This window comes from Lissotriton vulgaris, chromosome 5 (genome assembly GCF_964263255.1).
Source record: "Lissotriton vulgaris chromosome 5, aLisVul1.2, whole genome shotgun sequence".
Classification (NCBI taxonomy): Eukaryota; Metazoa; Chordata; class Amphibia; order Caudata; family Salamandridae; genus Lissotriton; species Lissotriton vulgaris.
This window is the reverse complement of record NC_141693.1, coordinates 1,472,966,860-1,472,982,685: the sequence shown is the minus strand read 5'-3', so window position 1 is coordinate 1,472,982,685 and position 15,826 is coordinate 1,472,966,860. Positions and strand designations below refer to the sequence as shown.

The 15,826-nt window shown below is 47.5% G+C and overlaps 1 protein-coding gene across 1 annotated transcript in view; it reads left to right on the top strand.

The window, feature by feature from the left end:
• Positions 1-13,282, top strand: part of CDK18 (cyclin dependent kinase 18) — a 644,959-nt gene extending 631,677 nt beyond the window's left edge. Inside the window, exons 16-17 of the mRNA XM_086923438.1 lie at positions 8,383-11,364; positions 12,202-13,282. Coding sequence (XP_086779564.1) covers positions 8,383-8,417 — 35 coding nt within the window. The 3' untranslated portion in view covers positions 8,418-11,364; positions 12,202-13,282. The remainder of the gene's footprint in view (positions 1-8,382; positions 11,365-12,201) is intronic.
• The last annotated feature ends 2,544 nt before the right edge of the window (positions 13,283-15,826 follow it).

The window sequence follows — 15,826 nt, the reverse complement described above, 5'->3', positions numbered from 1 at the left end:
GGGGATGGTTGAAATTACTTTAGGCTGCAAGAGTGGTTTGCAGTGGAGCAGCCTCATGTTGTTTACTGTCTTTGGATTCACAATGACAAATCCTCCCTTGTGGTAAAGGTGGGTTCATCATTAAAAGCTTAGGAATGCCACTCCTGGAAAGCGGGCATTTCTCTGCGCTAAACTCATTTGTGTGCCTTTTAGTTTGACTCCAGTCCATGCTGGAGGCAGAGGAGCACATCTGTAAATTCCCCAGAGACCGCCGTAAACATTTCTGCCATTTGAGGGCCTGGCTGGATAGATTGGAGGGAGAGATTTTTACACTTCGCGCCTGGGAAGCCAGAGCATGGCCCTACTAAAGATTAAGATCTGAGTTCCATAACCTCATGGCAGACAGGACTGACATTTATGTGAGACATCTATGGTTCAAAGTGAACCCCTCTAAACCACCCACAACTTCAAAAACACTACAGTATAACTACTGGCACCATACTTCTGCAGAGGAGAGATACGTGGGTCCGGACATCCTGGAACTGCATGGTGCAAACTGCCAGAGGAATCTGTTGTGCACAAAGAGGATTATTGCCATTGGAAGGGACCGTGCATACTTCCTGAATGGTGACTGGCCTTGTCTGACTAACTACTGCTGTGTGGCACCCTGAAGTGTGCTCGCCAAAAGCTTGATGTCTTGCCCCTATTCTCTTGTGGAGGTCTCAGGGAAATCAAAGACCCCGCGAGGGGCCCAGGCCATTTACGTGTGACACCTGGAGAACGGTTCCCTCTTAAGTGCCCACATCATCTGCTGAATCCCAACTGGTAGTGCAGCGTGAGCGTGGAAGACTGGATTGCCTTGTGCCAATCCCTGTAAGCACTGCCTGAATCTAAGGACTGTGGCTCCTGCATCACGGGGCCTCAAAACACATAAGCGTCTTGTTAGTGGTGAGCGGATTCCCCAGTTGTGGTATACAGCATCGCCCGCTACATCGATCGGGCCACATCTCTCTTGTGTGACACGCCAACTGCATGCTCATTGTGTACGATGTTCTAATCACAGGTTCCTGGGAGGCAAGGTGTACCCATAGTAGTGCCTCATTCTACCTTGTGCAACACTGTTGAACTTGTGCCACTGTGTGTAACCGTTATTGTCTGGTGAGACTTGCATCAATGTGCACCAGATGTTGTGCCTCATTTCTAGGGAGGTATGGAATTTGAAACTCTTCATTGTATGTAGTGTCTGGTGTGACTCGGATCAGCGCACACCAGACGTTCTGCCTCATTTTCAGGGAGGTACGAAATTTGCAACCCTTTGTTGTGTGTGATTGGAACTCTCTGATGTGAATCAGATCAACAGACACCAGATGTTGTGCCACATTTTCAGGGATGTGCGGAGGAGCAGATTTGTGTTCTATTGTGCCTAGACTGCCTGGGTGCTACTTTGATTGACATGTATCTGACGGTGTGCCTCCTCCTTCCGAGAGGCTACCCTGCTTCACCCCCCATTCATCAATCATTCCTTTTTTTGCCCTAACTGCGGCAGACCAACTGCCCTCTCCTCACCCACCCCCAATGACTTTGTGGTGCCAGGTAGTATTGCCTGGATCAGGCCTCAGTGGTGAGAGTAATTAACTGGGCTAAGGAACACTTCAGAGAGCAATCAATCAATCAATCAATCAATCAAACAGGAGTTTGTTAAGTGCGACTACTCACACCTAAGGGCTAAGTGCTGGGGTTAGGGGCTGCAGGATCCATTCCATCAAGGAGGGGGTCTGTCGAAGAGCCAGATTTGTTGGTTTCTTGCAAAGATGGGGAGCGATGTTGTCTGTCTGAGGTGGAACAGCATGGTGTTCCAGGCTTTGACCGCGAGGAAGGAGAAGGAGCGACCTCCTGATCTGGTCTTTCTAGTGCGGGGGACCACAGCATAGGAGAGCTGGGCTTATCGTAGGGTCCTTTGGGGTGCGTGGAATTTGAGTTGGCTGTTCAGGTATGCTGGTCCGGTGCCATGGAGGGCCTTGTGTCCGTGAGTGAGTATCTTGAAGGTGATTCTCGCCTCGATGGGGAGACAGTGGAGTGTGCGCAGGTGCTGGGAGATGTGGCAGTGTTTTGGCAGGTTGAGGACCAGTCTTGTGGCGGAGTTCGGGATGTTCTGTAGCTTGTGGGTGAGGTTTTTGTTTACACCGGCGTAGAGTGCATTGCCGTAGTCTAGTCTGCTAGTGACCAGGGTGTGAGTGATGGTCTTTCTGTGTTTGAGGGGGATCCATTTGAACGTCCTACGTAGGAGGTGGAGGGTGTGGAAGTAGGACGGCGAGACGGAATTGCTCTGGCAGTCCATTTTGAGCTCGAAGTCCAGGATGATTCCCAGGTTGCGTGCATGGCCCGTGGGGGTTTGCGGGTTTCCGAGGGCGGGGGGCCAACAGGTGTCGCTCCAGTCGTCGGGGTTTGGGCCCATGATGAGTACTTCTATTTTGTTGGGTTTAGTTGCAGGCAACTGTTTTTCATCCATTTGGCGACGGCTTCCATGACTTGTCGAAATTGTGTCTGGCGGTGTTGGGTTCATTGGATAGGGAGAGGATGAGTTGGGAGTCATCTGCGTACGGCACATTATTGAGTCTGTAGGTTCAGACAATGGGTGCGAGCGGAGCCAGGTAGACGTTGAAGAGCGTTGGGCTGAGGGAGGTGCCCTGGGGACTTCGCAGGTTGTGGGTGTAGGGTCCGAGAGGGAAGGGGGTAGTCTTGAGCAATCGATAGCCGGTCAAGAAATTGTGTGAACCCCTCATGCTTGGCAGAACTGAGCTGGTGCCGGAAGGCCAATTGTTTATTTATATTATTTAAGAAGTTTTCTATAGCGCTGGCCAGACCCCAGGGTATCCGAGCGCTTTACAGTAGTTACACCACAAATAATCATCAGATACAAAATAGAGGGGAGACATATCCATTGTGGAACCCTTTGATTAAACGACTATCGCCCTTAGCCCGCTTCTGCTCCGCATACCATGGGTAAACTTTCTGAGTGGTGACCAAACCCCCCGATTGTCAACTGCTGCCTATTTAGCCCTGCTACCTACCCCCACCTCCTTCCCTAGGAGCCTAACTAAGTGTGACTCTGGCCACAATTGCCTAGTATCAGGGGGAGGGTTGTTTATCTCCAACCCATGGGTGTAGGGTAGTCGAGGTTAGCTGAAAGGTGGGAGCGCCTTGGGCCATGGGGTCCACATGCGTATTATCAACTGACCTGCCGGATGTCAGTTGCACCACATTACGGTGCTGGGTGCGTGAGTGGGCGAGTCGCTCCACAAGGACCTGGCTGAGCTCCATGGCACCGCGTATCGGTGCTGAGTGAGTGTGTTGGAGTGACTGCATGGAGACTGTCTGTTTTTAATCACAACGCCCGGCGGTGTTGCTTTACATGTTGATTTCTTGCTAAAAGAATACTCCATTTAACATTGGTTATTACCCATGCGGCCTTGGCCCATGGTGCTGTTTAAAAGTGTCGTAATTAGCTGCGTACACATTTTTGATTTTGTTGTGATCCGGGTGCGCACTATAACTGTGTGGTATTGAATTGTAATAATTGCCAGGGTGGGCCTTGTTCTGGCAATGTTTCCATCGCATAAGACTGCTGAGGGTTAAAGTGGGATCTTTCCTAAGTGTGCATACTACTGATGTAATTTTAATATGGTTGGGCCTTGCACTGTAAGTGATATTTCCAAACATGATTTATGCCCAGAAATACATGATGTTCATGTTCTGTTAATTAATGTGTGTGTTAAATACAAATGTTATTACAAACTCCACGAGTGAAGTCTCTTTTGTGACGCTCAGTGTATTTATTGTGAGTGCTGTGCCAACGTTTTACACATTGCCTCTGTGATAAGCCTGACTTCTTAGTGCCAAGCTACCCAAGGGTGAGCTCTGATTATACAGTGAGTGTAATCATCTATCCTTGGGAAATTCGGAAAATACTATGTAAAAAAGTTGAATGAAAATAGACACTATATTATAAGAATGAGGACAAAAATAGCTAAAAAGGGGCCATGCAATAGTATACGTTGCAGATTAACTCAGCCATGCTATCTTAAACTAGAGAAATCTTACTCGTAAGGTCTTTTCCATTGTGAGTAAGTTAGCTAATACTAAATCCGAAAAACATTCCTCATGTCTCACAGCCTAATTTATTGAACTCACTGTTTTTTAGGGCAACATTTAACCAATACATGGTTCCTTCCCCCAGTGAAAAGAGAATATGCAAAATGATGAGTACAAAGATAATGTCTCGGAGAACGATAAGGAGATCATCAGTGATTTTTATCTGCTAACCAGAACCCAAGCTGAAAGAGTCTTAAGGAAACACAATCTGGTTATCCTTTAGATTCTTGTCCACAAACCTATATCTCACCCATAAAGATTAGTATAATTCCTGTCTAAATTGTCTTGGTTGCAAAATTCAAAAATACTCTCCCAACTTGTTCCTCCACTGATCAGATAAATGTTTAGCAGTGGTACCTAAATACAGCTTACCAGACAAGAAGGTAGACACTTCTCTTTTATGGAACCATTATTTTGGAATACGCTTCCTCTAGCTCTTAGGCAAAATATAATTCATCTTTCATTTTGGAAATGACAGAAGGCTTGGCTTTTCTTACAATAACCACATAGTCTATCTGTGGTCTATCTTTAGTTACTATGGGCCTCATTAGGAAAGTCCGCCCGTCATCCTAGCGGGGATTGGGACCACCCGCCATAAGGGAGGGGGTCCCTTGGGGGGCATTAGGATGTGCCCGCCACAGTGGCGGGCACATCCTGCATTTCTAGCATGCACCGTCCGCCACAATGCTAGAAATGCATTTCAGAATTTGCATAAACAAAGAGGCAGGCACCGCGCGGTGCCTGCCACTTTGTTTATGCAAATGTGGTGGGGTACCACAGGTACCCCCCGTGTGCAGCCCCCACCCCTCCTCCTTCACTCTGGTGGCCCGCAGGGGGCCCCCAGAGAGAAGACCGCATGCCTTTCCGTGGCAGCATTGCCGCCACGGAAAGGCATGACTGACAGCCCATACTAATGTGGCTGGCGGTGTCTATGAGACACCGCCACCATATTAAACATTTTCCGCCCCGGCCGCAAGGAGACCGGGGTGGAAAAGCGGCGGACGATCTTTCCGTCCGCCGCGGTCCCCCCGCCATACTAATAGGGCGGGGGGAATTCGGGAATGGATGTCGGGCGGATTGTCTCCGCCAGGCCGGGGGTGGCTACCGCCAGCCTGGCGGAGGCAATCTGCCCAACATCGTAATGGGGCCCTATGTGTTCAATAAAAATGTTTTATTTTAAAAAGTATTAACCAATGCTGCTTTTTACTAGTGATTTCTTTCAGTTCTGCAATGTACTTTATTATTATCATTTGTGAAGGAGACATCAAATAACCAAGCTTTCAAACTGCTGGCAGATCCACTCTTAAAATGTCACTTAAACACTGTATGAGGAAGTGAAGGCAACGTAAATATCTAGCTTTTAAAGTTACTATAAACAATAAATAAAACTAAGAAGAACAATTCTAACCAGCTTTGCAGTTGAAAAGAAAGTAACTTTTTATGTACAAATAGATGATATGCAAAGGTTTTGTGCAGTCACTCAAACTGAATAGAGCCAATAGGTAAAGTGGGCTGACTCATTGCTCATGATATATGAAGCGATAGGTGGACGCAAAATGTGAATGATAATTTAACAGACAAGTTTAAGGAGCCCACTGACCAGAAACCCTTCTATATATGCATATTTTTTACAATATTTACGTGGTGCAAAAACAATAGTTTGACAAGAAAGGCCAGACCTAAGTACTGCTAGCGTAGGAGGATCATGGTATTTGTTATGCCTTTTTTTGAAGCACAATGCAGCAAGCCTTTTTATAATACCGCTAAATGCTAAATTTGTATCTTTTTGTTTAACAATTTTATTATTTTGTATCTTAATGAATACGGCCGGGGGGGTCTTGTGATCCCCCGCCTTCCAAAGACAATTATGTTTCGTGTCAATGTGTTCTGGGTTGATGTGGGTCCACAGGGAGGGGGCGGTAGCTGTCACTGACCATGTGAAAAGGGGGGCCCTCGGCCCCCCTGCCCGCATGGCGGTGCGGCGACCCCTCTCCCCTTGCCTTCCAGTGGTGGGGCGTGACCTCCCGGCGTCCAGAGATGACGCGGGGGTGCGCGCCGCACCACTGGTTGGCTGGCACCCGACCCCTGACCCGGAAGGCATTGTGCAGACTTCCGGGGCAGGGGGGCGGACTGCTGAGGGGCGGGGGGAGGGGGCGGGCCGCCCCCTCCCCGCTCCCCCGGGAATAAAGGAGGGGGGAGCGCTCAGGTTGCCCCTTGTTGCCTGGACGCTCCCCCACACTGGTCGTGCCCCCCGAACGACGCTTACCTGGTTGAGTGCTCCGCAACGTACGGTCCACGCTCAGGCTGCCCGCTTCCAATGTCACGCTCCCACACACCCTACCAGGCAATCTTCGTCTAAGGCCCCCGAGCACTGTCCGATCAGCCCGCGTTCAGGTGCTCTGCCTCCTGTCCTGTGGCGGTGTGAGACGGCTGGTTCCTCCGTGCCTGCCTGAAACAGAAGCGGCTCCCCCAGCAGTCCTCACTTCGGCGCCGACCTGCAGCAAAAGAGTAAAAACATTAAAACGTTTTGAGTCAAGGTGCCGCCGCCTCCTAAGACTCGGCACCTCCCTTCGCCGCTTAACCGCCGACAGCCACCTGAAAAATACAGGAAAGAAAATTAGGAAGCCCAGAGCGTGGGGCACGACCAGTGTGGGGGAGCGTCCGGGCAACAAGGGGCCACCTGAGCGCTCCCCCCTTCTTTATTCCCGGGGTCACAGAGAGGGGCGGGCCGTGCCCTCCCCCGCCCCTCAGCAGCCCGACCCCTGCCCCGGAAGTCTGCACTATGCCTTCCGGGTCAGGGGTCGGGTGCCAGCCAACGAGTGGTGCGGCGCGCACCCCCTGCGTCATCACTGGACGCCGGGAGGTCACGCCCCACCACTGGAAGGCAAGGGGAGAGGGGGTCGCCGCACCGCCTTGCGAGCGGGGGGCCGAGGGCCCCCCCTTTTCAAATGTTCGAGCTAATGGGTCATAGGCTTTCTAGACCCTTTACAGCAGCTAACACTGCGTCCCCGATAGACTAGACTAGTGGAACAAAGCTGAACCCAACCCTTTATCTTTTCACATTGTTGTCATTCAGGCGTTGAACAGTATGTGCGGACTAGGGTGATTATTCTTTACCAAAATCTTACACTGTTATTCATGGAACCTAGCAAACGAGTTTTTTTCAACAGGTCTGGCAAATGGAGTTTCAGCTGTCTTCATTTTGCTTGGCCTTGTGTAGCATAAGCCACTCCTCTTTGTCTGTAAGCTAAAAACTGACTTTTTGTCATAGTTGGCCAACTTCACCCATTCCAGCTGTTTAGGACACAAAAATCTTACTCATGTTGGGACGCATACCACACTCTTTGTAATGTGAAAGGCTTAACAGAAGATCCAAGAATCTAAACTGCTGTCACAAGAACTAGCACACTGCAGCTTCATGATAAAATGCCTATTGGCTCCAACACAGCACAGCTAGAGTTAACTGGTTATTCCATGCCGCCTAGGCCTCAGTAGTCCATTCCGTGACATTTATTTGACAAAATAATGTAGTCTGGTACTTGTAATCTTGAGTCCAACGATTAATACCAAATGGACTAAACTATGAATTTGTGATGGTTGGTAAAAAAAAAAGACAATGCATTGTGTTTTTGGTAACATGCAATAAACTGAACCTTTTTCTCAGCCCACTCCTGTCTTCATGCGCCAAAGAGTTGATTGGGCTGAGTGAGCAATAGAGATAGAGGGCAGAATACAGTAGTAGCATCTCAACAACGTGGTTGAATAAGGCAGAATATTAAGAACAGGCAAAGAAAGAAATATGCAAAGTTATTTAGAAATGGATAGAGAAGAATGGTTTAAGAAATGGTTCAAGTACCCAAGAGAGCCGGACATGAAAGGTATATTGTGCTTCTGGATGAGAAAGTGAGAATAAATAAAATATCAGTGGGGGTAATTAAAAATAAAAAAGTTTCATTTTATGTGACGCTTTACCAGTGACATAAATATTGCATTGCAAGCAAGTATGGCTTAGAGGGAATAATGTTATTGCATACTGTTGTTCCTGCATGGTAGCCTTTTTATTTACTGTTTGAAAAACACCTGCTGTAGGATTTAAAAAGGCAAATGAATGTGTGTTTTATTGCCCACAACATTTTAGATATGCCAGTCAGCCTGGTTCTCTCTCAGTTTGTCCGTAGGTCAGTTGGAGTCTGGATTGAGTTGTGTCTTGTGGATCAATGATAAACCTTCTCTATTCTTTTTCTCTGACAGCACGAGGGAAGAACAGGCGGCAGAGCATATTTTAAGTCCTTTGCCTTTTCTGAATACCAGGAAGAACAAAATGACTGCAAGGAAAGAAAGACTGTTGCGGCCTCACGAATGTACACACTGCGGTGCTGATCTTCTTGGGAATTGGGCAATGGTGTCGGCTCTCTGCTGCTGAGCAGTTTGTGTAGCCCTCACCATGGACTTGCCTCACCACGAAAACTTGAAGACGCATGCGCAGGAAACAGTGCACTTTGTGGGCTTGGCCAGACACTGGCACCTCTGGCCAGTCCTCTGCTCTGTCACCTCCTACTGCCCACGCAATCAGCTAGACCTCACGGATTAAATTGGCGCTGTCTGGGAAGTGAAATCCTAGATGAGGTAGATAAGCCCCACCCCTACTCTCCCTCATCTTTTCTCTGCAGTTTCATCTGTCCCCTTGCACACTCATGAAAACCCAGAAAAATCAGATACATATGGATGGATGCCCAGGGTCAGACTGCTGGGGAAAAAGGCACCATGTGCCAACCTGTTCTGTATTCAGCTCTGCCTTTCCTTTATTTATAGATGATTCTAACCGAACTGGGAGTCCCCCTCCTGCAGCCCCTTCCCTGTGCGGCACCTGTGCTAGCCCATGTGGGTAGGGAAGTTGCTTCCCCCTCAGACCCTCAAGTGATGGTAGGTTCAATCCTCACGTGTGCTCTGGGCATCCACCTTTTGAAGATCTGTCAGTAAAAGTCCTTGTTGTGAACATATTTGTTGATGGTACAGCACACTGTTTGGGTCACCGGCTGCTCGGACTTGCTACCTTTCTGGGAGTGGGCTTCCCCTTGGTCATGTACACTCTCAGGGCTGGTTAGATTCCTTCTTTGAGTAGAAACATTAGCGAGGTCAGTTAGATATAGCGGAGGGCACTGTAGGTTCTTCGTTGCTGAGACGAGACTCTATGCACATCAGTTGTTTTAAGAGAGCTTTCCTGGGAGGATAGAATAGCATGTATGCTCAGCATCTTTGAACAGTGGTCCTCAAAGAGTTGTTCTGTTTAATGTCTCAGGTGGGCAGGTTCCCAAGTGCAGACTGATGCAGTGGTTTAGAATATGAAGAGGCTATTGAGAAGTTCGTTTCCATCTCCCTTGTTAACCACTTCAAAATGTAGGCAGGGTATGCAATCTCGTCTGTGTCATTCGAGGACCCACTGTGTGGTGGCTCAAAAGCTCATGTATTTGGAACTTCTGATTGGTTGTCTTGAGCAACCAATTGGAATCCAGTAGGCTGTTTCAGGGAAAGGGCATTTGTCGAAGCGTCAGTTGGTTTTGTTATCAGCAGGACAGGGACCGAGTTGAGGTGCATGGCCCACAATGCATGTCGGTGTTGATTTTTGTACTTGTAAATGTTTCGTTTCTAGGTATGAAATTTGTGTGACGTGGGCAGGTCTCAGGTGACAGCGGTTGCTACTGAAGCAATCGATGTGTCAACTGACATAGAATGCCAGCAACCGCTATGCATGCGATCCCTTATATGCCGCCATGATGTGTCTTAACACTGCTGATGAGGCATCAGAGACAACACAGGTTGCGAGTGTGTGGCCAGCGCAGCTTCTCTGCGAAGTATGACAACCATTGTGGTAGTTCCTCCTCTACAGTGTGGTCAGGTGGAAACCACCCTCTGGGCACTGGACTAAGGAAAGAAACTGATGGAATTACACCACCAGGCAGGCTTATGTGACGTATAATCAACACTAAGAATGAGTTGTAGGTTTACATCGCCATTGGCTCTTCGGTAGTGACCTAAATTCCAGAAGTTGCTGTTACACAACCAACGGACACTGCTGGTATTGGCCTCAGAAGAATGAAGGGCTGAATGTGGCTCACAGAGCTTCCTAACTATGACCTTCGTGTGACACACACCTCTACATTGCTACCAACTCTAAGTATACGGTGACCCTGATGATAAAAAAAGAGGACGCGCGAAGCCGCTCCTGTACACTCAGACCTAGAAATTGACGGAGGCGAGGAAGAGAGTAGTGACTAGCTCTGCTTTGGGTATGTTCGCTGACACCCGTCATCAGGGAGACTGTGGTCAATCAAGTGGGCGTGATCAAGTATATTGCTGAAGAAGATTTGCCTTCTGATCTTGGTCACAACCTCTTGACATTCAAGATAAGGTCCAGGACATTGCACCTTGAAGAGAAACTGCTGGGCAGCGCACAACGAACGTCAAACCACAGACAACAGCTCAAGAAGGCCTTTGAAGTATTACGGGATTCATTTATTTAATTTCATTCATCGAATCAGATAAACAACTTTATTTCAAGGTATACAATCTTTGTAAAAGTATGTGAAAATCTCCGACAAAAAAAGTTAAATTATTTATGCCGGAAATCATATCCAGTCCACATCTTTTTTGAAATGCTCAGTTCCAAGAATATGGTTTATGTAGCATGCATCTCATTCGGCAACAAATCACCAGAGCACTTTTTTGGGAATTTTCTAAACATTTCTCAACTGATACACTTGGTTGAGCGGCCGAACAAGAACCTGGTGGAGATGTGGTGATGAAGTGAGACTTTGTGGCTAGTATGGCCCATTTGCTCCTGTGAGATCTCACCAGAGTGAAGGATAACTTTTGATTCAGCATCGTAGTACTCGTGCTTTCCTAGATCCATGATAGGTTCACATTAGACTTACGAGCAACCTCCATGCTTTAGAATAGACAACCAAAATGCACACAAGTCTACCCGGAAGATGTCAGACTCGACAATAGGGCCAAGGGATGCAGAAACAGAAATATATGGGAAAAAACAACTTCTGCCCATCGCATGCTAGTCCTAGATGTTGCTAATAATGCATCTGTAGCAGTCACTATTAGAAACAACTCCTTTATTCATTACTAAGAGAGACAGTGCCCTTTTCTGATGATCAGCTGAAGAGGGAAGTGCTGTTCGTCTGAAAGCCTGCTGCGGTGTCTGTTTGTCACCATAGGAGCAGCGTGCTGGTGTGCCTGTTTGTGGTACAAAAGGGGGTGGTGATGGACGGAGCATCTGAATCAATCAAACACTCACACCCAGTCAAAAGATCTGGGTTTAATCCATCACCGTTCTTTAGCCCACTCTGCCACCCCAGTTCAGACATGGCTATATGCAAATCAGTCTGACCCTGTGCCTCATGGTAACAGTCCAGCCCGAACTGCCAAGCCATGTCTTCCCTGGACTGGAAACAAGCTTACGAGGACTGGTTTCTGGCATTCCAGCCGTCTTCAGCCCGGCTTGCTTGAATCCAGTGGCAAAGTGAGCAAGGAACTCACGTCTGAGCATACCCTGCCACACTTATGGCGGCCAAAAGCGGTACAAAAGGGGGTGGTGATGGGCGGAGCATCTGAATTCATCAAACACTCACACCCAGTCAAAAGACCAGGGTTTAATCCATCACCGTTCTTTAGCCCACTCTGCCACCCCAGTTCAGACATGGCTAAATGCAAATCAGTCTGACCCTGTGCCTCATGGGAACAGTCCAGCCCGAACTGCCAAGCCCTGTCTTCCCTGGACCGGAAACAAGCTTCCCAGGAACGGTTTCTGGCACTCCAGACGTCTTCAGCCCGGCTTGTTTGAATCCAGTGGCAAAGTGAGCAAGGGACTCACGTCTGAGCATACCCTGCCACACTTATGGCGGCCAAAAGCGGTACAAAAGGGGTGGTGATGGGCGGAGCATCTGAATTAATCAAACACTCACACCCAGTCAAAAGACCTGGGTTTAATCCATCACCTGCCACCCCAGTTCAGACATGGCTATATGCAAATCAGTCTGACCCTGTGCCTCATGGGAACAGCGTGCTGGTGTGCCTGTTTGTAACTCGAGCAGAAGTCATTTGTTCCAACTCACTACCACTCTAGGACCAGCAAAAAGTGAAGCAGTTCATCGGTGTTGAAGGAGTTTGCTCCTGCTGTTGGCTGTTTTGGTCACTAGAAAACTAAGGAAAGCACCCCAATAAAATGTGTTATTAAAAAAGGCCATCCTGGTATAGAACCTTCTACCTCTCCCTGCTTTCACTCTTTGCAACTGTTTCCTTAGGCCTTGGCACAAGCGTGCCAGATGTTATCACTCTGGAATGGCTTGGATCCTTTTCACCAAAAGAGTAATCTGCAGTGTAACTACTTATGACTAGAAAAGAAGCTGGAAGGAAGCAAGAGCAGCTGAAAAGCTGCAAGTGAACTGTTTGCAGCTACTAAGAATGTTCAGTGTAGTTGTGCAAGGGAACATAGCCAACTTTGCGCCATGGATTCCCTCACTAACACATAACCACTCTCTTTCAGATGCATTTAATTAGTATTACAGCACTACTCATACCAGTGTAAAGTGTCAGAGCACTTTACATCAGACACACATTACATAGAGACAATCAATCATACGTGTGTAAATCAGTGTATAGGAAATGTTGCATAAGACAGAGCACTACAAGGTGTAGGAGTGACATGCATCCATACTGGCAGACAGTATAATTTAAAAATCCTTCGTCTGGAGAAGCATAAACTCAGAATTTAAAAACGGTTGAGTGTTGTCTTTACTAATAAGAATCGATTTCTACTAAATTAAGCATTTTGTGACATTTGATGGCAGTTAGTAGGTCACTGCTCTATATTAGGATTTTAACTTATAAACTGCAAGTAATAAAAGGATCCCTCTGACAAAAGCAGTAACCAACTGACCTATTTACATTATATGCACTTTGTGACCTACACTTACGATGAGTCACAGCTTCCACTGAACAAAGCTCCTTTCTCTGTCCAGGAAGGACATTAATTACCGGAGTTATCTTGACATTTGTATTGTTGCCTGGAAAATGCTGGAGGCAAGAAACATGGCAGCAGGTGCTTTTAAACCATAATATACTTGGAGACGGGGCGCCCCCACCCGAAGTCAGCACCCAGTGCTGGCCCTGCATGATAAGAAATGTGCAGCAGTAACTGTTCCTAGAAGCCAATGGAGAGGGCCAGTTTATCACCACAATGCAAATGTAGCTCTAACTGCACATCAAATTTAAAGGAAGCTTAATATTTTGTTGTGTTTAATTATCGAGCACAGCTGCGCAACAATTCTTGGTGTCAGGGAAGGACTGGCCGTAGCGGGCACCCGGCATTTCCCCGGAGGGGTGGGGGCCGGTTTTGTGTCGCAATATCGCCCCGTAACAAAAACAGGAGGGATGCTCCTTGTTAGCACCCCCCGCCCCCTCCTAGGGCCGGTCAAGCAGTAATCTACCAGGGCTGGTTTCTGAACCCAGTCTGGCCCTACTTTGCGTTAGTGAGGATAAATAAAAAGAGGAAAAGGTAACTGGTTAAAGCCTTTCCTGAATTTGATTAGACTGAATGCCACGCAGATGGCAGCAGGAAGGGAATTGCAGAATGTAGCAGCTGCCTAGGCTCTGCCACCATAGGTTACGTTTCTCTACTAGGAAGGTTCATCTATGGTTGTGCATCTGCAGCCGTTTGTTAACAAAAAGATTCTGCTAGACTTGTGCATCACTATTAGGCAAGTGCACTTGTGATTGCTGTCTCTCCTTTAAGAGGCTGCTGGTATCTCCCAAGTCAGTCTTTAAAGAAGCTCAGTGCTTATGGAGTGTCATATATGACCCCCATACTCCAATTGTATTCCAAGACCAAGAAAGAGCCTAGAAGCTGGAGGGATTTCCTCTCTCCACACATCTGACATATACACCTAACATTTGTCCTCTGCTATGGGTCTGCCTTCTGCTATGCCCTGCTCCTCTCAGCTCTGTATTAATATTCTCTAAGAGTCATCACAACTGTCTTTTATCCCGTGTATCCTGGGTCAGAGTGGCTTCTCTGGGTGTTTTGCCCTGCCAGGCCAGAGCTTATGTTTCAAGTACTTCCGGTCTCAAATCCGGCATCCTCCTTGACCCCAGACAGATGTGTTTCCCATATCCATTTGTGATAGAGTAGTGCTTTTCTTTTGTTACATGATTAACATCTTCCAGCGTCTTCCGTGCAGGTGACATGTCTAGAGTCTCGTGACTTGTCACATTGGCCACAGACCCCAGCCTCAGCCAAGCTGATGAGAATCTTGCTGAGTTGCAGCCGCTTGAGTTTCTTAAATCTAAGAGCTGATTGGGCGGCATTGAGGCTAGTTTTCACCGCCATCTTGGAATGGAATCTGTCTTGGTCTGTGTGAACGACGGCAGGATGGCAAATGACAGTATTAACGCCTCGGACCTGGAATGTTGGGACCTGTTAGCCGTTTTTGAGGCAGCTAAAATTGAGCTATTGTGTGGCACGTTTAGAGATTGGAAATGCTGGTGCTCCGTGCCCTGATTTCACACCATTCTCGACACGGGAGTCAGGCCAAGTTACAAATTCCGTTCCCCTCGGAGTTTCAGCACATTTATTTTGGGGGTGCTAAGGGGCCATCTCCCCCGACCTTTTCAAAGTTTCTTATGAGCCAATCATCAGTCTCCTCCTGCCCAGGTGGCACATCTGTATGTAAACCAATGCCCCCTAGACCCTTCTGAACGTTCACTGGCATATGGTGGTAATAGTGGGAGCTTTTCAAGACTGTCAGTGCCGGCCTATGACTGGATGAACCCATACTTAACAAAGACATTATAGCTGTGGGGATCGGTAAACATAATGCCCATTCCACTCAGGTTCCCCAAATAGGATCTTGCCTCGCTCCGGATAACGAGATAAAGGACATAAGCTCCAAGATCACACCTGATCTCTCCTACCAGGAGTCTGCAGTGGCGTTACCCTGCTCTTTCCATGTTAGGATGATCTGCCCTCTGTGTGTTTCCCCATTGATGAGCGGTACCCAGCAATGGCTGTTGTCACTGCAACCACACTTGACTGGAGTCACTCGATACTAGTGCACATTTCAGATATGTTCTGGTAGGCTGCAGGTTATGAAGAATGCAGCAGCACGGTTGCTTGTGAGGCTGATTCAATGTTCCCTTTGTTGATGTCCTTTCTAAGCATGGGCGGAAAAACCGTTACGCTCGCGGATTTTGCGGATTTTCGGTAAATTCGCAATCCGCGAACGCTCGCGAATTAACAGAAAATCCGCAAATTCGCACGCAGCGGATTTTTTTTTCTTTGCGGTGTAAGTTCGCAATTGCGAACATGTAGGTGCGGCGGGCAGCAACAATCTCGCACTCGCGAAATTACAAAAATTGCAATTCTGCACAAGAAATCTACTAGCAAGCAGCATAGACCTTCTGAAAATGATGATTTTTATCAGAATAACTCCTCAGGTTGACATTTGCCTGCACTTTTTTGGATTTGAGGCCTTTTGATTTTCTTTGGATAACTTTTGGATTAGAAATCAACTTTCTCATATAAGCTTGGTGGGGCATTACAGTTGCTGTAATGCTGTTCTGCAGAAAAACGAGTTTTGCAAAAGTGAAAGCAGGTTCAAAAGTTCAAACTCATCATTAGTAACCGTTC